At 36.7% G+C, this 24,009-nt stretch overlaps 1 protein-coding gene across 7 annotated transcripts in view; it reads left to right on the forward strand.

Moving 5' to 3' along the window:
• The window catches only part of LOC136826591 (PR domain zinc finger protein 5-like), a 79,822-nt gene that overhangs the window by 23,062 nt on the left and 32,751 nt on the right, over positions 1 to 24,009 (forward strand). The window contains exon 6 of one of the 7 annotated variants that reach the window (XM_067083822.1): positions 3,939 to 8,823. The exons of 4 other annotated variants lie outside the window; for them this stretch is intronic. In XM_067083822.1, coding sequence (XP_066939923.1) covers positions 3,939 to 5,816 — 1,878 coding nt within the window. In that variant the 3' untranslated portion in view covers positions 5,817 to 8,823. Of the gene's footprint in view, positions 1 to 3,938; positions 8,824 to 16,491; positions 18,449 to 24,009 lie in introns of those variants that run through there. 2 more of the 7 variants (XM_067083823.1, XM_067083819.1) reach the window with 2 other exon arrangements.

Genomic DNA, 24,009 nt, shown 5'->3' on the forward strand with positions numbered 1-24,009 from the left:
TGTTGGAGAGGGAGTTCTACACTGTATCTTCTTCAATACATGTCTCTACCTCTCGTGGAAAATGATGTCGACTCTATTCACCACAGCCTGAATGATGGAGTCTGTTGCCACCGCAGATTCACCACAGCCTGAATGATAGAGTCTGTTGCCACCGCAGAGTATACCGATGACAACTGAGAAATTACAGGGACTCCCCCCAAAGAGAGCAGGGCAGCAGAAGGGATATCTCCTGATCCCTATACCAAAACTCCCAAGGGCAAGGCCATGAAAGAATGGGAAGGGGTAAAATCTTCTAAAGAAGAAGCAACTGGAGGAAATTTGGACAAGGAAGAGGCAGAACAAAGGGGAGCTTGAGAAGCATCCATCAAAGGAGGAGAGAACCCATCCCAAGATGGCACTTTTGACTTCCTCCTATGCCGCCTCTTTTTGGCAAAGATCCTCCATTGCTTAGGAGACCATGAACGACAGACAGGGAGACCTGCATCTGCTGCAAGTAGAATGAGGATCAGTCTCACAAGAAACAAGAAAATGAGAGCAAAGGCAGTCAGCTACTCCTGGATATTTTCTCTGAGGCTTAGGAGAAGGCTTAGATGAGTTTTGGGTTTGCATAATCAAAAGTCAAAACACAAAAAAAGCACTATGGCACAACACAAAATCCAAACCAAGGGAAACACGGGCAGGAGAGGAAAACACCGGCTTTTGGGAGGAAGGGCAGCAGCACATCCTACCAGCAAGGTGGTAAAGAAGAAACTGAACAAGTCAGTCACCAATTCCTTGCATCACAATTTGAATTGTTTTTTACCAGTTTCCAGCTGTTACTAGAAGATTTATTTTACGTTAAGACCGCAGGTTTGTTAGCTATGAAAAACACAAAATAATTAAAAATTGTCATATTGCTTTTGTGTCTCTGTTCAAGTAACTTGAGAGTCGGCTGATTTATATCTTACAACTTATTTGGGCATAATGCTTCATTTTTACAAACTGAATGAAAAGTGATACTGGTTTAAAATTTATTGTAAAAAAGTATTGGTTGTTTACCAAATGAGAATTCCATTACATTAACAACAAAAATGTGTTTGTATAACAGTGCTTAGTCACTGGCAAGTGTTAAAAAAGGGCACAAAAGTAAATGGGATGCTGGGTGCAGTTAGTAAGGCTGTAGAAAAAAAATTGCAGTTTTTCTCATTGACTTCATGAAAGTGTCTTCATTACATCATTTATCTTTTGTTCATTAACCTCATTGACTGCGCTATTATTATAGCTTATTACCTTACACCGTAATTTTCAGTTTTTGGTCTAATGCAGGCTAGTCCTGTTTTCAGTGCTTCTATTGTCTTTGTGACATTTTTGTTTTGTGGAATTTTATAGTATAACATGAGTAATAGTTTTATGAATAATTGTGGAGGCTGCTGCACAAGTCTAACAGAGAAGATCAAGTTTATTTAAAGAATGATTGGATGTGGGATCTTTATACCTATCTAAAGTTGCTGAGATTTATATGTGGTACTTATTAGTTTAGAATGCTGGGGCCAGAAATTTCTCAAAATTTTCACTTATCTTAAGAGATCTTTTGAGGTTTAGCAATAATGTAGAACATTATTTTTAACTTTAGCTTGGTTCACCCTTTGTGTTTTGTAAGCTATAAAATGTTGGTATCTTTTATTTTGACGTGCGTAATGTTTTGTTGATAGGCCTATTTCTTATAAATCGCAGTTGCCACATTTGTGTGAGTAATTAATTTCCTGTAACCCTGAATTGAAGTCGCATCTGTGAGATAAAAATTGAAAAATGATACATACTATATACATTTACTGCATTTATTCATTTCAGTCCTTATAATTTTCAATTATTTTAATGATAAATCCCATTGTATCTTGACCTGAGATTGCATCTTCCTAATAGTCAGTATCATGTCTAGTTTTGGGTACCAGAAATTCAGGCTATACACTATTAAAAAAAAAAATTAATCATATTGTACCTTCCTGAACTGGAAGACATGAAAACTGCAGTTCCTTTCAGGAATTTGTACATTGAGGTACAGTGCTGTGTATATTTAATTGGCAGCATATCCATTACAAAATTGGAAACATGAATTTAGCAGAAATAAAGTTTGTTATTTACTTTTTATAAATTTAACTAGGATGTGACTTTTTGCTTTAATGTTACAATGACAGTTTCCTGTTTAGACATCAAGTTTGGGAAACTCATTAAGTGAGTGCAGTTCATGTACTGTTTATTTCCATGTTCATCCTTTTTATTATTATATACATTACTGTGATCAAAATGAGGAAACAATATGGGACAAAAATAAATGGCCATTGGCTTACAAAACAAGCTTCTGCTGAACAGAACACTTCCAGTGAAGAAAAAGAAAACAGAGAGAACAAAAAAAGCTGAACAGAAGAACAAGCAAATATTTCCAAACAAAACACCTTAATATGAAAAGAATGAAATCTTCTTTGTACAGTACTGGGTAGTATGAGAATGTGGCACTTCAACGAAATGTGGGTGTTGATGCTTGGCAAAGTAAATGGCACATGCTATTCTTCCGGTCACTGATGATAGTTTCCTAGTGAAATAGAGCTTATGGAAGCTTGCCAAAATGCATATTGGCTAAAATATTGTTTGAAAAAAGATAAAACACCCACCAGTTCCACTTTCACTAAAAGCAAGAAAACTACTAGTTGGTAATTTGGTATGTTGATGTTGACAGATTAAATGAGCATTGTATATTTTTTACTATCACTGAAAAAAAGTATAAAACTTAATTTTGTGAAAAAAAAAATTTCTCAACATAAAAATCCGTTCTAAAAAGTTTATTTCTTTCTTTACACAAGTTTCTCATTAGAACCAAATACATTTGGTACCACTTGGTAATTCTGATTGCAGTATTTCATCTCGTATGTGTCCCAGATACAAACTTCAGCATCATAGATTGAATACTGTTGAAGAACCGGATTCTTGAAGTAGTGGTTTCCTTCATCCATAGAATGATAATTATGATTCAGACCATCTCTTGAAGGTTTCCTATTAGACTGTCTTCCATAACCTAGTTCAGTGAAGCACTTCCATTTGTGCCATTGTTATTTGTACTCAAGGATTAATGTGTGCTGTCTGTTGGAAGTGCATCTACACCACCATCTGTGGATATGCCATGTTATCACAATACTGAGTACAAGTAGTGTATTCTCTCATTTCTTTCATGGCTAAATTGTGGAATGTTTGGTAGTATTATTATACTGATGCCAATGCTTTTAACTTTACAAGAGGCTATAATAGTAATTTAAAGCACTATGCATGTTTATCTAGAATTTTAAACTTTTAATGCAGTTTATATATGTGTAAGTTATTTTTCTTGTTGATTTAACTATTGTTATTCATTTGTTCTCATCATTTTTTTCTTTTTTCTTGATGGGTTGTTTTGGTTACATCATGTAATAATCATTATCATCACCTACAGGATATGCAATCTGTTCAGTGAAAGCTTGCTTTTCTTAATAATATAATAATAATAATAATGATATTAATCATCATCATCATCATCATCATCTTGTATGGGCATTATACTCTCAGAACGCTTGCTTTTTAAGTAGCCATTTAGGCTTGTTTTATTAAAGGAATATTTTCTTGTTTTATTAAAGGAATATTTTCTCAGTTTAAACATTAATAATAAGGATAACAAAAATTATAATATTTATAATAGTTATGTGATGATTTGTTGATTTCATAATGATATCACATAATATTAAGAGTTTATGACAGTCCATCTGCCTCTTGGACTTCTTCCTTTTCACCCATCATAAGCTATGTCCTCAAGGTTTGGAAATATTCTTGTATTAAACTCATTCTTTATACTTATTGTAAGTGTAGATATGAAGCAGTTTAGAAGACCGTTAGTCATGAATGTAAAGACTAAGTGCAGTTTCTTCTTCTTCCAGGAGGAGACTGCACTCTATAAGATTGATGGGCTAGAGGGAAGGGGAGATGGCAAAGGTTTTTTAACCGGTGAAAGTAATGAATTTGAAAAGTCTGAATCATCTAAAAGTGGATATCATGTCACCCGCGTCAAACGCAGGTTACGGATAAAGCACAGCAATGCTCAGGTTTATTTGGATGAGCCCTTGAGTTGCGCCGATTGTGGCGAACTCTTTAATAATGAGCCTCTTTACAGGATTCACTGCACAGAAGCTCATGGCCCTTTGAATGGGATGAGATGTCCTCATTGCCCGTTAGTGTTTGATAAGAGACATGACCTTGATTCTCATATGATTAATCATAATCCCATAAATCATGTTTGTAAAATATGCAATGTTGGATTCCCACTGACTGCACTTTTGATTAAACACTTAAAGAAAGCCCACCCAGATAATGCAAACACCTGCATTCGATGCAATGCTGTTTTTGTTGATGAAGTTCAGCTACACAATCACTTTGTGCAGAAACATAAACGAGGCATGAGGAGAGCAAAAGTTCCTTTACAAGAGGTGCCTAAAAATAGCGTTGTATGTAGGGAATGTGGTAAGGTTTGTCCTAACATAGTTTCATACCAAAGTCATAAATACAGGGAACATCTTCATTTATTTCCCTTTGAATGTCAGGTTTGCTGGAGACGGTTTTCCAAAGATACATTTCTTGAAAGTCATTTGAAAACTCATATAGAAGGGATATTTAAATGCCTTAAATGTGGTGTGAAATTTGCAAACGAGTCCCATTTGGTGGATCACATGTACTTTGTTCACGGTCAGAAAAAAGTTTTGATGTGTGGAGTGTGTAAGAAATCTTTCAGTAGTCCCAATTCACTCAAAACTCATAAAGAGATGGTTCATAGGGATCTAATGGACTGTAATGAAATATGCGAAGTGTGTAGTGAAAAATATCCAAGTAAAGCATCTCTTAAACGTCATATGCTTGTGCACAATCGGGAGTATCAGTGTACCTATTGTGGAGGAAAAAGAGCATCTAAAGCATCTTTGGAGTTGCATATAAATATGATTCACTCCAAAGAACAGACATTTATTTGCCCCTTTTGTAGTAAAGAATTTTTTGCCAAACATTTAATGCAAATGCATGTCAAAAGGGTGCATAGTGATCGAAGTGATTTCCAGTACAAATGTGACTTGTGTGGAAAAGTTTATTTGCAGGAATGGGAATTAACTTTGCACAACAAAACTCACACAAATGAACGCAATTATAAATGTGATGTTTGCGGCGATGCATTTTACACTTTATCTCGGATGCGTTATCACCGAGCAACTCACAAAACCACAAGGGATTCAGAGTGCCCTGTTTGTGCTCAGATGTTTCGTCGTGATGTTGATACTAAAAATCATTTACGGAGAGTTCACAAGGTGGTGAATCCAGGAAACTTCATGGAATTGTGTGCTCGTTATGGAAAGGAAAAGGCTAAAGAACTCCATGATGGAAGCATAACAGAAAAGACAACAAAACTAAAGGCAGGTACCAGCTCTGAACACATAACCTTATATAGTGTCAAAGAGGAGCTGGAGCCACCTTTACAAGTCATTATTCCTGATGGTGTAGAAATGATGGTTTTCCAGGGTTCTAATTGTGATGTAACTGATGTTCCTGGTCTTGTGGATGACAATATAGCATGTGTATATGAGGTGAATCAAGCAGATATAAATCAAGTGGAAATGAGCCAAGTAGATATTAATCAGGTTGAGATCAACCAGGTTGACTTGTCGCAGATAGAAATGAGTCAAGTTGATATCAGTCAGGTTCAAATGAATGAAGTTAAAATGAGTCATAGTGGTGAAATACTGAGCATCATCAAAATAGAGGACTTTGGTTCTTAAAGAAATATGGATTCTGATGTATAAAAGTTCAGTATATAAAATAAAGAAAATATAAGAGAGATTATCAGAATTTGTTGTTGGATCACTTTATATCAAGGATGTGAATGGAGGGTTTTCAGCTTTCTTTTATATTACAGTATTCATTCAATGATTAACTTCTGAGTTTACATGGAACTGTCTCCATTGCAGACACTTGAAGACGACCAATTAGCTGAAATGGATGATACTAAGAAAGACTTGTCTGGTGAAAGTCGTCTTAGCCGACCAGGAGCAGTAAAAACAAGGAATTGTGTGTACTGTGAAGAGGAAGTGCCTGTTTTACAGCTCATTGGTCACATGGAGTCACATGAACATCAACAGTATCCTTGTCCATTTTGTTCACATTCATTTGTAAGACTTTCACTATGCAAACACTTGCAAGAACAGCATTCAGATTGGCTGCATGAGTGTGAAATTTGTTGTGCTAAATTTATAAATTCTACAAGTTTTGAAAAACATTGTGAGTCTCATAAGTGTGGTGCACATGGATGCACTGAGTGCAGTGTTCAATTTGCAACTGCAGTTGAATTGTTAAATCATAATCAGCTTGAGCATTTCAGTAAAAGTGATGAGAAACACAACTGTCCATGTGGAAAAATATATTTTCATAGAGCTAAATTCATAACACATGTTGTGAAGTTTCATAGAGGGGAGGTGGAAATTGATGGTTTGGGTTGGGGTATCCGAGGTAATCTTGTTTGTCAAGTCTGTAGAAAGAAATTCAAGAAGACTTCTCTATATATTGCTCATGAAAAGATGCACAGGAGCAAGAGACTGTACTGCCCACATTGTCCTAGCAGTTATAAATCATTTCACCTTTTGCAAGACCACATTTTAACCCATCAGTATGGGGACTATGAATGTGAAAACTGTAATTTCAAATTTGCGTCTTTACAGCAACTAAGTATCCATGAAGAGAAGGTGCATAACATTAAAGTTTGCAAAGTGTGTGAATATTGCCAAAAAGAGTTTAGTGAAAGAATTCATTTGATATGTCATAGACGTAAAGAACATCCTGAATCCATTGAGGCTCAGAAGGCAAGGTACAGTTGTTCAGAATGTGGAATGAAATTCCTCATTCGGGGGAATTTGGTTCGTCACTCAAAAGCACATGAAAGGGAAAAACATGCTAAACCTCATGAATGTGACATATGTGGTAAGGTATTGGGCAACAAGTATTCACTGGCTACTCACATTAAAAGTCATTCAGGAGGGACTTTCAAGTGCAGTGCTTGTGATAAGACGTTTGTGTCGAAATATACATTACAAGACCATGTAAGGAGAATACATGAAGAATTTGGATATGGAAGAGACAAGGTCTGTAAACAATGTAATCGTAGTTTTTTCAAGAAGTCAGAACTGGATTATCATATGAAAACTCACACAGGTGAAAGGCCATATAGATGTGAGGTTTGTGGTGAATCTTACCTCTCCACATCTACACTGAGGTATCATATGCAGAAACATTCCAATACCATGTATGTATGTCAACTCTGTGAAGCTAGGTTCAAGAACTATGTTGGTTGGAGTGCCCATGTCAAGCGCGTCCATGGAGTGACTAGTATAAGGGAATACACCAAAGAGCATGGCATTATGCAAACAGTTGTTGAGAAGGACACTCCCTCACTTTACATTATAGCTCCAGGAAGTACTAGATCTAATGATAGTTCACGAAACCTGTTACCAAAGGGAGTGATTTCTGATGGCCTGAATTCTGCAGCTTTGTCAGTCGGTCTTGAGGAAACAGTTGTTAGTGTATCAGGGAGAGAGAATGACAACATTGTTCATGTTGTATCTTATGAGGATCTTCCTAATCCACTGGTTCACACAGTAGATGCAACAGACACTGAAATGCCCAGTGGAAATACTACCAAGACCAAAATCCCTCATCCTAGTGCCAGCTTCTCATCTGAAGTATTGAAATCAGAAGGAGAAGGTTATTCACAGTCTTCTGACCGAGAAAGAGTTATGATTTCAGATGAATGGGAACTTATCATGGCAGGTGAGAATGAAGGGCCTCAGGTAGTTGTTACTGAAGAATGGGAGAGTGCCCATATCATTGTACCTGAGTCTGGTGAGGAACAGCATATGGTTTTGTCAAGTGAATGGGATGGAGCACAAGGTATGACAGAATTAGTTGTTAAAGAAGGACAAGAATCTCATGTTTTGTCTTCTTGGAAAGATTGTGTAGATTATGAATAATTTGTTGCAAAGTCAGGGTACATGTTTTAAGTACTGTACTAAGTTATTTTTTTATTTATATACTATTTAAATAAATTAGATTTTTTCTATATCAAGAGTTACTCAAGGATGTAAACTTTGCACCTCAGTATTGTTATTAAAGAGATTTCATGAATGTATTAAGGCTTTACAAAATAGGAGCATGTCCTTAATTTTTAATGGTCATAGAATGGTATTGAGCTTCATGCTGCAGAGGGTTAATTCATGAAATCTGAATTAGACAGTACACTTGAGCATTATATACCTCATTGACATGGAAATTATAAAGGTAATAAGCATGAAAATTATATTGAAATTATAAGGTGAACGATTTCCTTTTGGGCCGTATAATTTACTGATATGATATTCAAGTTTATTACCTTTGGTTCAGGTGCGATTTAATGTCTATTGTAACCAATATTTTTGTCACATAAATGTTTTATTGTTAGGTTTTTAGTTGTGTTAATTGGTTATTTTTTTTGTTTTTTCATGGAAAACTGTATTAACTTGGAAAACTTGTATGAAATGTTCATTTGGTGTTTCTAAATTGCTAATATGGACAACATAATTTGAAAGACTACAAAAGTTTGACCAGCCTGGTCCTTTGGAGTATTAATATTGTGCATCTGTAATATTTTTATATAATGTTTGGAATTTCATGGAAAATATACAGTGGGAGCAAGAGATGTAATATAAATACAAAAATCATTGTGTGTGGGACTTCCTCAATAAAACAATGGTCACTTAAGATTTCCTTATAGGAATGCTGTTTATTTTGATCCTGCTCAGGACATTTTATACATATTGAATTTCAGCACCATTTGTGAATGTTGTGAAGGCATATAAAAATTGCAAGGCACTGAATATTGCTCCTCTACTAGTTTTCCTTTTTATCCATTTCCCTTTCCTTTTGCCTCTATCACATATTTTGCCTACCGGTTTTATTTCACCTTATACTTAAAGATATGCATCATCCTCACTTCCAGTGCTGTGTGACACAAAGGGTTTTTGTGGAATTCCATGAAATCCACTACTGTCTTTCCTGTAATTTTACTTCAACCAATCCCCATACATCTCTAGCCCCCCATCTCATAGTTCTCAACCCAGTAGGTCTGGGTCTGCCAACTCTTCAGGTACCATGAGCAACCCATCTGAAATATATTATTTACTACTCTCCCTGACCTGGTGCGAAGGCTACATCCAAGCCATCTCCATCATACTTTTATTATATCTCATCCTCATATTCATGAATGTCGTTTCAGATCCAATTCACTATATGCAGCCTGAGGTCACTTGGAAAAGTTATTGTATAATGGTACTGCTACATGGACATGACTCTTAGGCCCATGTCTGGTCTAGGATGAGCTGTTTTGCTATAAGGACATAAATCTTAGTACAGTATGACAGAGAAACTGTATCTATTTTTTTTTTTTTTATTTGAGACTAAAGCTTTGAGAAGGAAATTTGGCATCAAACAGGAGGACAGAGTTAGGAATGATACCATGAGGAGAATTTATAGAATTTCCATATGCAGATGAGTTAATGATGAAGGAGACATGGAGTTGACTTGGTCAAGTCCTTCACACATCCACTGGAAGAATAGTATGTGACAGTGTCAGCTAGGCTCTGGTGGGCCCCAGAAGAGTTGGAAGACCAGACCTACTTGGATGAGAATTGTATGATTGGAGGCTAGAGACCTGTAAAAGATAAAGCGCAGGAAAAATGTGAGTGAAAGAATTTCAGAGGCACTTTGCTTCACACATTGGTAGAAGTGATGATGATGATTGAATGTAAAAAACAAGGAAAGCTGCAAAGAGATTGAAGTATATTTCATAATTATACGTGAAATAAGTTGAATTTGTTCGCACAGGATTACAAAAACTACACTTTCACAGATGGAGTACTCAGTGCAAAGCACATTGCAGCTGTCTTTTAACAATTGCCTAATAAGTAGGCCTACGAGTCACCTGTGACCTGAGCTGGGTTAGCTCACCCATTTTGTTCTCAGCTGTCCTGGTGTGCAGTTGTTGTTGACTTTTGCTTTTCTTTTGTGTATATCACATATTAGCCCCCTTTCTTTGCTTTTGCTGCAGCATCTTGCCCTCATTGTACAGTTTTCCTCCAGTAGCCATGTGTCTTAGTGTTGTGCATGTGGAATTGGTTTTTAATGCGAAAGGGAAGCATTTCTGTGCTGCTCCTGTGTGTTTCCTATGGCTACGATGGAGGATACAAAACCTGAATTCCACCGCTGTGTGGGCAAAAGGCAAGCCTTGCAGTATATTTCTGTCCCAGATAGCAGTAGATCTGCACTGTGCATATATTTTGTGATGGGACGAGAGTGTATGAGAGAGGCCATAGTCATAAAGTGTGTTGGTTGGCTTTCCCCCAAATGGTCTGTATATGAGAAAAGCCATTGGAAGAAGGGCACTTCTTCGAGAAAACCAACTCAGCCCCTCACCCTGCTTGCCTGTTTTACCACCTTCTCCTAGGCCTCCCCCATCAGCTTCTTTAGTGCCTCCTCCTCTTCCTTTGTGAGAGGGAGGCCCTAAGGCAGAGGATATCCTGGGGAAGGTAATCAGTATCTGGATTAACCCTTACAGGACAGGCTAAATATATATTAACCCTTTAACGCCGAAGCCCTATTTACAAAAACGTCTCCCGTATGCCGGCGGCGTTCGATGAGTTAGCGCCGAAGCGGAAAAAAAGTTTTTTTCAAAAAATCACAGCACGCTTAGTTTTTAAGATTAAGAGTTCATTTTTGGCTCATTTTTTTTGTCATTGCCTGAAGTTTAGTATGCAACCATCAGAAATGAAAAAAAATATTATTATCATATATAAATATTGGAATATATGACAGCAAAAAAAAAAAAACTCGTATATAATTGTATACAAATCGCTGTAAGCAAACGGTTAAAGCTAATGAATTAATTTTTTTAGTTGTATTGTACACTAAATTGTGATGATTTTGGTATATAACAAATTTTAAAACGATCAAAGCAACACAGAGAAAATATTAACACAAAATGATGCATGAATTCGTAACGCGTGGACTTAAAAAAATGTTTTTTTCAAAAATTCACCATAAATCGAAATATTGTGCTAGAGACTTCCCATTCATTGAAAAATGAAGCTAATTGATTGAATATTACTAGACTAAGTGTTTTAGCGTACAATTGCAGTTTTCGACCAATTCGGTCGAGTTAAAGTTGACCGAAAGTCGAATTTTTTCTATTTATCGTGATTTATATGGAAATATTTCAAAACTGATAAAAAGCTACAACCATGAGTTATTTTTTGTTGTATTGTACATGAAATTGCGCACATTTTCATATATAAAACTTTATGTAATGACTAATTTAAAGCGGTGCAAATATTACGACAACGAGGCGAAAGAATTTCTGAGATGTTTGGCGAGTTACGCGCAGACGTACGGAAAATGTTTTTAAAAATTTCATCATAAATCGAAATATTGTGCTAGAGACTTCCAATTTATTGCAAAATGAAGTTAAACGATTGAATATTACTAGAATGTAAGAGTTTTAGCTTACAATTGCGTTTTTTTACCATTTCGGTCGAGTTAAAGTTGACCGAAGGTTGAAATTTTGGCAGTTATCGTGATTTATGTGAAAATATTTCAAAACTGATAAAAGCTACAACCATGAGCTATTTTCTGTTGTATTCTACATGAAATTGCGCACATTTTCACATATAAAAGTTTATGTAGCGACTAATGTAAAACGATGCAAACATTACGACAACATGACGAAAGAATGTCTGAGATGTTCGGCCGAGTTACCGTGCGCAGACGTAAGGAAAAAATTTTTTTTTTCAGAAATTCACCATAAATCGAAATATTGTGCTAAAGACTTCCAGTTTGTTGCAAAATGAAGGTACATGATTGAATATTACTAGAATGTAAGAGTTTTAGCTTATAATTGCGTTTTTACCATTTGGTCGAGTTAAAGTTGACGAAGCTTGAAATTTTGGCAGTTATCGTGATTTATATGAAAATATTTCAAAACTGATAAAAGCTACAACCATGAGTTATTTTCTGTTGTATTCTACATGAAATTGCGCACATTTACATATATAAAACTTTATGTAACGACTAATATAAAACAGTGCAAACATTACGACAACGTGATGAAAAGAATTTCTGGCGCGGACGTAAGGAAAAAGTTTTTTCAAAAATTCACCATAAATCGAAATATTGTGCTAGAGACTTCCAATTGGTTGCAAAATGAAGGTAAATGATTGAATATTACTAGATCGTAGGAGTTTTTGCTTAAAATTGCGTTTTTTTACCATTTCGGTCGAGTCAAAGTTGACCGAAGGTTGAAATTTTGGCAGTTATCGTGGTTTATATGAAAATATTTCCAAACTGATAAAAGCTACAACAACCATGGGTTGTATTTTGCTGTATTGTACATGAAATTGCGCACATTTTCATATATAAAACTTTATGTAACGGCTAATATAGAACAGTGCAAAAATTACGACAAAATGACGAAAGAATTTATGAAATTTTCAGCTGAGTTACCGCCGTGCGTAAGAAAAAGTTTTTCAAAAATTCACCATAAATCGAAATATTGTGCTAGAGACTTCCAATTTGTTGCAAAATGAAGGTACATGATTGAATATTACTAGAATGTAAGAGTTTTAGCTTACAATTGCGTTTTTCGACCATTTCGGTCGAGTCAAAGTTGACTGAAGGTTGAAATTTTTTGTAGTCGACGTACGGTACGTCCACTCGGCACCCAACAGACAATTTTAGTCGACGTATGATACGTCCAATAGGCGTTTAAGGGTTAAGCACAACCCCAGACCAGGCAGACTTTAAGGTTGGTCAGTTTAAGGAAAAAACATATCAATGGTAAGAGGAAGATGTGCAAATGCACATGGTGTAAGAAAAAATCCTAAAAAATTTTCTGTACCTTCCACGAGAAGTTGAAAGTGAATATTTACAACCCTGTCTGGGGCCTCTTTTCCAAGACACTTGTAAAAATATGCAAATTTTACAAAGTTGTACAAGTTTTTTATAATAATTTATTTTTTAAAATTATAATTACAGCTCACACAATATCATAACAGATAAGAACTAAAATCAGTAACAAATTCTGAGTATATTTATTGTAAAGCATTTACAAGATTTACTGAGGTGGAGAGATGCAGTGTCTTTTTATGAGGTATACATGTTTTTTCAAATGTTTCTCTGCACTTTACTTCGCAAAATTACAATTATAGCTGAAATACTATCATAAAAGATAAGAACTAAAACCAACAGCAATCCCTGGGTATATTTTTGAGCAAATAAATAAAAAGACATCCTGGAGCTACAGAGGCTGAGCTGCACTACAGGTGCCATAAGTCATTTATTGGTGCACAATATTAATACTCATAAGAGTTAGCCCAGCGTTTGCTCAGAACCTGTTATAGTTCCTCATATGATCATGCCTGCCCAGTAAGGGTTAAAGGCACTTCAGTCCTTCAACAGGCAGCAGGAGATGATCTTCAGAAGGCTCCAATTTCTTTTTCCATTGCGTGAAGACCAAGGAGGACAAAGACCCATCCCAAATTGTGTCAGCCATCTTCTTTAGAGTAAGCTGATAACATGGATAAACACTTGTCCAAGAAGAGGTTAAGGGCAGAATCTGTTGGTCCTTCTCCCCTGCCTTCCAGGTACCAGCGGTTGAAGAAGTCTTGATCGCCTTCTGTCAGTAGGGCTAGTTGTCATTCCCCTTCAGTAGCATCTGACTCTTTGTTGTTTGTTTCGTTGGCATCCTATCTAACCTCGTTCCTATATTGGAGACAGAGATCAGCCTCTTCCCAGAGCAGGATATCGAAGTGGAACAACTCAAGGAGGTGAAGCAGATTGTAGGTGAGCAGCATTAGCTGGTCCCCTTAGCATTAGAGAAGAGGGAACTCTGATAGTCATTCTGCCAGCAAAGTTACCCGGTCCCGGAGCAGATCAAGCAGATGTACTGTAGTGGGTCGAGCAAGAATAAGTACAAGAGGTCTCCACGTTCTGACTGGAGGTCCTCCAAGCACCATTTGTTCGTAAGGACAAAGTACTAACAGGTGGGACCAGTCCATTCCACAGCATGTCTTGCTAGAGGTACTCCCTTTAGACAGGACTAAGGACAGGGGCTATAACAGTAGAGGGTCCAGCAGTGCAAAGCCCCAACCCTCTCCATCCAGCTGCTTGGCTACCTCCTTTGGAAGGGATGTCAGAGTGGAGGCAGTGAGGCACTTCCATGACAGAGATGGTGCTGTTGATCCCTAACAGTTGGAAATTCCAGAGTTAGGAGAAAGGATTCGTCAGGCTAATCAGATAGCTCCTAGGCATAGCTGAACCACCTTCAGCAGAACTGGGGAACCTGACCACGCTTTCTTACTGGGAACAGTAAACAGAGCCCCCCTCATGTGGGAGGTGGATTCTATAGTGGTGGGAATGGAAGCTCACTAGCAGCTTCCTTCCCCCTCTGCTCTCGAAGTAGGCCAAGTACCATGTCCCTGAGGATTCCTTCACTGTTCCGAAGACTTTGGACCCAAACATATGCAGGCTGGCAGGTAACCCCTGCTGGAGCTTCAGACAGCAGAGCACCTGTCCCAGCAGCATCAAGATGGGGATTTTTGAACTGGTGTTAGTGAGGGCCTTGCAATACATCTGGCTGGACAGATGTCACAGAAAAGTGGTCTATAGTCAGGAAGTTCCTAGGACCTTCAGGGAGAGCCCTTCTTACACAGTCAAACAAGTTGGTCACCTTTGGGTCAACATCATCCTTAAGAGAAGGGAGGCCTTCTTGTCAGTTGCACAAAAGAGCAACTCTGGAGAGTTGGCGGAGCCTCCGAAACGGCCCCCCTCCTTGATTCATCCTTCTACTTCCCTGCAGACTTAATTCACCGGGCAATTTGAATGGATCAAATTCTGGTATTTTTTGAGGCAAAAATGAAAATTTTACAATTTATATTTTCAAGCTAGTGATTTTTTACCAAGATTGAGGAGGAGGGCTTTCATGTAATATTTTTGAAAAAAATTAAAGTGAGGGTTGCAGCACTGATTAACTGGTCCAAAATTAATGTTTGATGTCCTTTATTCTTGGTGAATGTTAAAGCCTTATCCCAGTAAATAAAGGTTTTCCTTCCTAAATCAGCCAGCCTCCCTTAGAAAAAATGAAATATTTTTTATATATTACAGCATATAACATCTCAGTTAGGTAAGAGCAGAAAGTTACAGTGATCTCTGCTTATAAAAATAACTTACTTATCAGGTACTACATTATCGTTATGATGGTTTTTTTACTAGCCTGCTTTTTTAGATGGGATTCATTTTGCAAATAAATATCTTAAATTCAATAATATATGTAAAGGACAAGATGGGATTCATTTTGCAAATAAATATCCTAAATTCAATAATATATGTAAAGGACAAGTTATCCCTTTCATGGAATTAATGTTGGGTGTAGCATATTGTGAATGCTAAAAGCTGTGCAGTAGAATGTAACATTTGCCAGATTTTGATGCTTACCAGAAGACCAGACTCAAAGAATTTGACCAACCAAGAGGCTTTGTTTTCATAATTTGGAAATGGGCAAAGTCTTTTTGCCAGCATTGTATATTTCTCAGTTTTTTATATCCTATGTGTTACAACAAAAACATAATCATGTGTAGTTGTACGTAGGATCTTAGTGTACTTATAATTGATCGGTTGTTTGGGGTATTTCTGGAAAGTGAATTACAGTACATATAGCATTTGTAGGGTCTTAGTGTACTTATAATTGATCGATTGTTCAGGGTATTTCTGGAAAGTGAATTACAGTACATATAGCATTTGTAGGGGTATTTCTGGAAAGTGAATTACAGTACATATAGCATTTGTAGTAGTTTGGATAACTAGTAGCAATTTTTTGGTGGGATCATTATTAGTTGCTTTCATCATCAAAGTATAGTAGGTAGATAGGTAAGTAGAGCTTTATTGTTTTTGTTTCTCATGAGAATTCCTGGATAGCTGATTTCTACTGTAGTTAAGTATTATACTTGAAATGCTACATTGGTACAAGTCTACATTAATATTATTTTCTATGCATTTATATCCTCAGTGAAAGTGTTTACTTTATAAAAATTCGTTTACTTTATAAAAATTCAGTAGTTTTAATCATTTGTTTCACAACTGCAAACCCTCATTTCACCAGTGCCTTATCAATTACTGTATGCTGCGAACTATAATGCTGAAGTAGAGTAAAAGAGGTTTGACCATTTTATGAATGCATTTTAGCTCAGATATTGAGCATTAGTAAACATGAAATGAAATAAAGTTTGAAAATCTTGTCTTGCATGTGTGAGAAGATTAAGAAATGTTTGATAAGGATTGTCATAGATGGAATATCATAGCAGTGAGGCAGTGTGTATGTTACAGGATGTGGTTGTCATTGGCACGGCAGCAAATAGTCCAGTTGGAGAAGACCTTAATGAGGCTGGCATAGCTTCAGGCGCTGTTTCTATATTTCCACCAAAGCCACGTCTTCGCCATCATCGACCAGCAAGTTATAAACCTTGTGAACTGTGTGGAATCATTCCCTTTTCTGATGTGGAACGTCATATGTCAGATTACCATCCAGAGACACTAATACGCCCTTGTGCTTTATGTGATCAGCGTTTTCGCACCTTCCGTCAACTTGGTAACCATGTTCTCAGAGTCCATGGACTTTGCTATTTATGTCCAGAATGTTCTCCTCCATGTACTTTCTCTGCCTTTGCAGAATTCATGCAACATGTTCAAGAAAGACATCCACAAACATCTGCTTCATTAATGTGTGTAGTTTGCAGAAGTGAATTTGAAAATATGCAGGATTATTGCTGCCACATGGAAACTCACGAAGAAGAGGCAGCTATTTTATTGAATAGTCAATTTGAAAATACGGAATTATCAAGCATAGAAGTTGATGAAGAGAATAATTTTTGTACTTGTTGCAAGAAAAAGCTGAAGAACCCAGCAGCATTAAAACGCCATATGCTACACATTCATGGTAAACGTCCATCTTTCCCTTGTGAAGTGTGTTATTTGAAGTTTCATTCAACTGGGGCATTACTGGACCACACAGAAACTCATAGTACAGGTGTTATTCAGTGTCCATTATGTAGTCAGCAGTTTGCTAAATTTAATCACCTTAGAAGTCATTGTGATACAGTTCATGCTAATGCTACTGTATTTCAGTGTCAGTACTGTGCACTTGCTGCAAAATCTATCAGTGCATTGTTTACTCATGTAATTGTACATCATCCTGATAAACTTGGTTTGGAACGTAATGTGCGTTGTACAAAATGTGGAGAAAAGTTTTACTCGGGACGTGAGCTGACTCAACACAAGTTAGCACACCATACTGAAATGGTAAGTTGCTCTTATTGCAATAAAACTATGAGTAAATATGTACTCTCTTCTCATGTAAATGAAAAGCATACAAAAGAACGTAAAATGTTATGTACATTTTGTGGTCAGGTGTTTTTCAAGTCTGTAAATCTCAATGCTCACATTAAACGTCATCACATGCGAAGTCAGTATGCCAGGTTCATATGTCAGATTTGTAGTAAGGCATACATCACTCGTGATGAACTACAGCGTCATGTTGCTGCTCATCAGAATGAGAGGAAATTTAAATGTGAATTTTGTAACCGGGCATACTTTAAGGCTGGAGATTTAACTTATCACAGACGTTCACACACTGGGGAGAGACCTCATGCCTGTAACTCCTGTGGAGCTGCATTCAGCCGCCCTTCAGAGTTAACTACACATATGGCACGTGCTCATGGTGTGCACAACTTCACTCGTCGGTATCAGAGAACTGCAGCTCATGAAAGTCTTGATACTACAGTAAAGTTCAACGATTTACCAATTTCTTCCTTGAGTCAGACGCTACAGACTGTTAGTGACAAACCTCAGAAAGTGGATAAACTAATAAATGAGTCCAAGGAGGATGAGGAAATAGTGCATGTTCTTGAAGGAGATGAATCATTGGAGGTTGTGCATGCAGTATCACAAGATGCAAATAGTGAACAAACTACAGGGGATATGCAAGTTATATATGTAGAGCTGATGGAGTGAGAGTTTTTAATAGGAATTTTTTAGAAAGTACGTGTACATACGTTACATTCTTGGGGCTATTTATAATGGTTTACTGTGAGTGGGTGCAATGATTATTATAAATCAATTTAACAAGACCACTAAGTCACATTTTATCAGTTATTCAAAATAATTAAATTTTGATTCCTAAACAAAGAACACAAGTGTCACCTGTTAATATTGTTGTAATTATTAGGCATAAAAAATAAAAATGAGGAAATGTCAGTGAAATGAGAAAATTTTTTTAAAAGTTAAATACTGTTCAGTCATTAACCTTTAAAATAAGAAATAAGTGACCTCATGCGGAGAAGAGTTTTTCCAAAATGCAGCCCCATTCATTAGCTGTCTTTTACTTTTATTTTTACGGTACAGGACTTACTTTTAACAAACCTGAGAACAGAAAATATTTAATAATAAGAAACTGTAGTAAATCAACAACTTTTTTAATCATCTTACTCTTTCCCTATTTAAAGCACATAATTGTAAGACTAAATTTCATAATTTTTTATCATGATACATTAATAATTTTTTAAAAACTAGTTCACAAACTATCAGCACAGCTGTAATTTCTTCAGGAAAAATTATCACTGTGCTGGAAATGCTGCTGTAACATTCATTTGCATTTGTTTTAATGCAATAATAAGTAAAGAGATTTCCTTAAAAAAGGATTTAAAGCTCAGAAAGTCGTGTTCTGCTACTTCACAGTAGGGCAACTACCTCCCTCATTCTTGGTACAGTACAGTATATACTCTTTAATTTAAAGAAACCGTGATTTCTAACTCTGTGAACTGAAATGGGCAATACCATAAAATATTTTTCAAGCTGTAGTCAATTTGATTTTTTGTTGTTAATAATTTTAATTACTAATGTAGGTTTAAGTAAGTTTTCCTATGATAAACAGCGAAAAATTCATGTTCTTCTAAACATATTAAAAGGATGAGTACTTTCTAAGAAAATGGTGGTCTTAAAAGTTGTGACAACAATGTACGGAGAGTATGCTGAGAAGAATATACTTGTGGACCTTTAAAAGAGTACCAAGACAAATTATTAGAGAGGTATCAAAGGCATAGGGTACCAGAAAGATTCACTGACCTAGTGATATTACTGTATCATAACACGACTTAAAGTGAAGACTGTACTAGGTGTATCAGACGAATTTTAGATAAAAGTTCTGACCATCAAGGATCAGTGCCGAACCCTTTGATTTTTACCACCCTAGTGAAGGGCCCCTGAAGCTGTTATATGCAGATGAGCTGGAAATGTTAAAAGGTGGAAGAGTGGAATAGAGAGGAGATGACTGAAAGTAAATGTAAGCACAAAAATTATGGTGATTAGAGAGGAAGCAAAGGAAAAAGTAGTCAGGAAATTGGCCATGTGGGTGCTGTGGGAAAGGTGTAGGGGTGAATTGAGCACTGTGAACTGAATGTAACAGGTATTGTCATAAGTGATGCCTAAGATTACAAAATACACATGGAGAAGAGAAGGAAATGAATATCATGTTTTGACAGATAGGCAGGTCTTAAAGTACAGCATTTTTATTATTTTTGGGGACACACTGGACTGTGAAGCAGGAGTTGAGAGGGGAGTAATAAAATGAGTAGCTGCAGCATGCCTTAAATGTAGATAGATAGCTTAGACTGTTGGTGAATAAAAATGTCCCACAGTAGAGACAGCAAAGACCATGATTGATTGATAAGGCCTGTGCTACTTGACAGCAGAATCATAGGCACAAACAAGGAGAATGGAGATCATTTTACAAATAAGGAAGTAATGGAGAGGTATGTCCAAAGGCTGGAAACTAGACTGACTCTGAGATCTCAAATAGTGAGGTAATTTGGACTTGTGATAAGAAGGATGAACAATTAGAAAAACCAGTAGATATGTAAGAGCAAGAAGGAACAGCAAACTAAGTAATATGCAGATAGGAAAAGACGTAGACCTGATGAGAGTTCAGGCTAAAAAAGACAAAATGAAGGAGAGTGGAGAGAACTCATTTCATGTTTAGCTCCTTAAAGGAAAAAGTTAACAAAAAAGGTTGATGATGATTGTGCTTAGATCATATCACAAATGAGAAAAATGACAAAGATGTAATTTTTGGAAGGTGTGATTTTGGGATGTTAAGATTTTGGTGGTTTGGACAAATAACAAGAGGAGGGAAAAAGCAATTAGCAATGAAGTACATTAGTTAGGTAAGTGATGAGATGCTGACTGATCAGTAGAGATGTCCAGACACTGTAGAAAGGGCTTACGTGAAAACCTGGACCTGATGAAAATTCAAGCAGAAAGTGACAAAACTAAAGAGAACTGGGAGAACTTGTTGGAAGCCTAAGCTAATGATAGAAAACCAAATGCAAAAACTAGAATGATGACGATGATGAATTTTAAGTGGGACATTCTTAATGAGAAAATCATGGTTATGATTTTCTTTTCAAATGAACTTTACCCTGGTGCCAGTTTGTTGCAATTCACTGCAGTATATGATGGTAGGCATATTCCAGTAAAGATTTTAATTCCTAAATTCCATGATTTTTTACAGCACCATATAGATTTTTTAATCTAAATACACTTGCAAATTATGTAAGTAACAAGTGTTAAGGGATGAACGTAAAGTGGACTTGTACAGAAAACAGTGAGGGGTACATCCCTCAAGTGAATGGGTGAAGCCATCAAAGTTACCATGAATGTGGTCAAACCTGGACTTAGAACCAAGTTGTGGGTTAAGGATGTTCAGGAGGACTTCACCTTTACCGCCATAAAATCTCAATAACTTTGTCATCTTTTAAATGATGGTTGAAAAATAGTAATAGCAAAAACAGGGATTATGATGCACTGTACAGACTTTTACGGCAGCTAAAGAAGAGACCATACAGTTGGTGTGGTGCGTTGTCATAAGTGTATTGTCTTTTTCCCCTATCTGGAACAAAATATAAATGTTATAAATCATATTATAAGAATAAAAAGTATACAATGAATACCATGCGTATGAATATATACGGTAATTATACCTGCATCCAACCTGGAGAAGAATGAAAAGGAATTACTCAAACTGAGTGCTTTCATGTATTGCTACACCTCATCAGGGTTCAGGTACAATAATTGGTAAAGAATTAATAACAGTCACAACAAGACTTCATGGTAATATAAACAATAATAACATTTGCCACAGAATGGCAATACTATACCTAATAACCTACTTGCTTAAAAGTACCCTTCATTAAAATTTCATCCACTTTATATAAACCTAGGCTGCTGTGTTGAATAAGTTATTATACAGTCTTTTTTTAATACAAGATTCTAATAAATTTTATTTCACCACATCCTTACAAAACATAAATTCCTTAGATTTTATCCAACTAATACCATATGAACAACAGTATATAATCATGGTATTAATTAAATAAAATCCACATAAATTATGTTTTGTAAAAATCTGGTAAAGCAAAAAATTTAAAAGAATCTTTTATCATTAAAAAGACTGTAACCCAATAAATATCAGCCAGGGTTTCTATAAAGTGGACAAAGTTTTAATAAAGGTATTTGGCAATTGTTTATCTTACCATGAAGTGTTCTTGTGATTCTGTTATTATTTCTTAGCACTTTTACCTGAACCCTGGTGAGGTGTCAGAATATGTGAAAGCTCTTGGTTTGAGTCATTTCTTTTCACCCTTCTCCTGACTGGATGCAGCTATAAATATCACATGTTTTCAGTGATTTGATGCAATGGGACAATATTGATGTTCTATAAGAACAGTTGATCCACAACCCGAGGGGGAGAGAATGTTACGTGGATCTTAAAAGAGTTTCAGGAGTCTCAGGGTCTGAATAGACACTCCTTTGATAGCAATGACACCAAGGTAATGCCATGGTTACACTATCCTCCTCCAGAGATTTTTCATTCTTCAAAACATTGACCAGGGCAGAAGGCTCCTACTCTTTCTTTCTTGGAACTTGAGCACGGTTCTTTTTAGACTTCCAAGAGTCTCAAGATCCAAAGACAGACACTCCTTGGTGTGATAGCACTGACACCACAGTAGTGCCATGGTCAACAAAAGGTCCTAGTGTCCTTTCATCCACTCTATTGCAGTGCAGGTACATGAGTAGACAGAAGAACATTCAGTGTAGTGGCCAACCAGACACATCCCAAGCAAGATGGATGTAGTTACAACAATTCATTCACTGAAGTCAGGAGATAAAGACAGTTGATCTTGGCACCTTGACTTCTGGAAACTCATGCAACCTCTGAAGAAGCTTGATCATAGTCCTTCTTTTCTCGACTTACTGCAGTTAGGACTGTTTTGTTCTGTCTTCTCGCACCCTTGAATAAAACAAGACATCTTTTGTATCCATTTACATCCATTCTACATGTTTCGAATGTGATCAGTGAGATGGATCATTCCACTTCTATGGTCCTGTGGTTCCAATGACAGTATGGCGTCTATGTTGCCTCCGTAAAGACTAGACTTTCAGTCCAATGCCAACATCTTGTTCGTTAGCTTTGAGTTGGCTGAGAAACGGTGTCCAAATTGTCATTTCTGTGAATAGTGAGATGATCAAATAAGCATACCCCGCAACTTCTGGTGGACATCAGTAAGTTTCAGGCCAGATCTTTCGAGGCCAGGGGCATCGGTCTGTCCATTGCATTCAGAAAGAACCTGTCAGTCAAGTACTAGGATGGAATTTAATCGTGCAGATCATATTCATCTTTTACTGTGAGACGTTACCCATAGGTCCTTCGACTCCTTTTCCTTGGATCCTATGGTGGATGCTCAACAAGTCATGTAGTTCACCCAGCTCTTGAGGGACAAGTTGCATCTTGTCTAAGGTGTGCGGTTGCAAGGAGAAGGTATGTGTGGGACTGGCCTCTTCTCTTTCTCATGTCTTCCTTCTTCCAGTGGGCAGAGGAACAGTGAATGAGTCATCATGTGCTGGACGGGCGTGCGTGCAGCTGATCTAGATGACTTAAGTATCGTATCCATAATCTAGCTCCAATTGGATTAGTAGATGCAAATCTTTCTTTCTCTCTAGCAAGGGGAGAGATAGACTGACTATGAGCAAACCAGTTGGTTATTCTTAGCTTTATAGTCTCTGACACTGTGGGTTCATCCAAACCTTTTCAAATCAAGGATATTACATTCCTTTAATTTGAAATGCCCAGAAGTCTGATAACTGAACATCTCTCTTGTTCAATAGATCATAGGTATGGTCTCCTTCCTTTGCTCTTTCATGACCAGGTTTGTACAGTATTTGTGTATGAACAAATGACAAATTTTTAAAGTAATTATATTTTTCCTAACATACAAACCTGAGGTCTTTACATATAGGGCCCACCTCTTACTACCCCTTATTCTCTTACCTGGCCCAAAAGGTAAACTGCATAGAACTGAATGTGCACTGACTTGGTGGACAGTGCTTCTGCCCGCACCATTGGTAGCAATTACCGTAACCACCTTGCAGAAGCTTAATGCCAGATTTCCAGCTTGCTGAAAGTTAATCCCATATGTAAAGACCAAGGGTTTGTATGTTAGGAAAAATACAAATTACTTAAAAAATTTGTCATTTACTCAAACATAATCATATGTCCAATTTCCCTGTTGAAACTGAACTTGGTTAATGATTGTGCTTTTCTAAAATCAAATTTATTTTGACATTTTCGTAGAATCAATTGGAGAAATCCATTATAGATACTAATATAAGTGCTATGCAGTACTGTACATTGATTCTCCCTCTCTTTCTCTCTCTCTCATCATAAACAGATGACCATCAGTGTTCTCTCTCTCTCTCTCTCTCTCTCTCTCTCTCTCTCTCTCTCTCTCTCTC

The sequence above is a fragment of the Macrobrachium rosenbergii genome, chromosome 41 (genome assembly GCF_040412425.1).
Source record: "Macrobrachium rosenbergii isolate ZJJX-2024 chromosome 41, ASM4041242v1, whole genome shotgun sequence".
NCBI lineage: Eukaryota > Metazoa > Arthropoda > Malacostraca > Decapoda > Palaemonidae > Macrobrachium > Macrobrachium rosenbergii.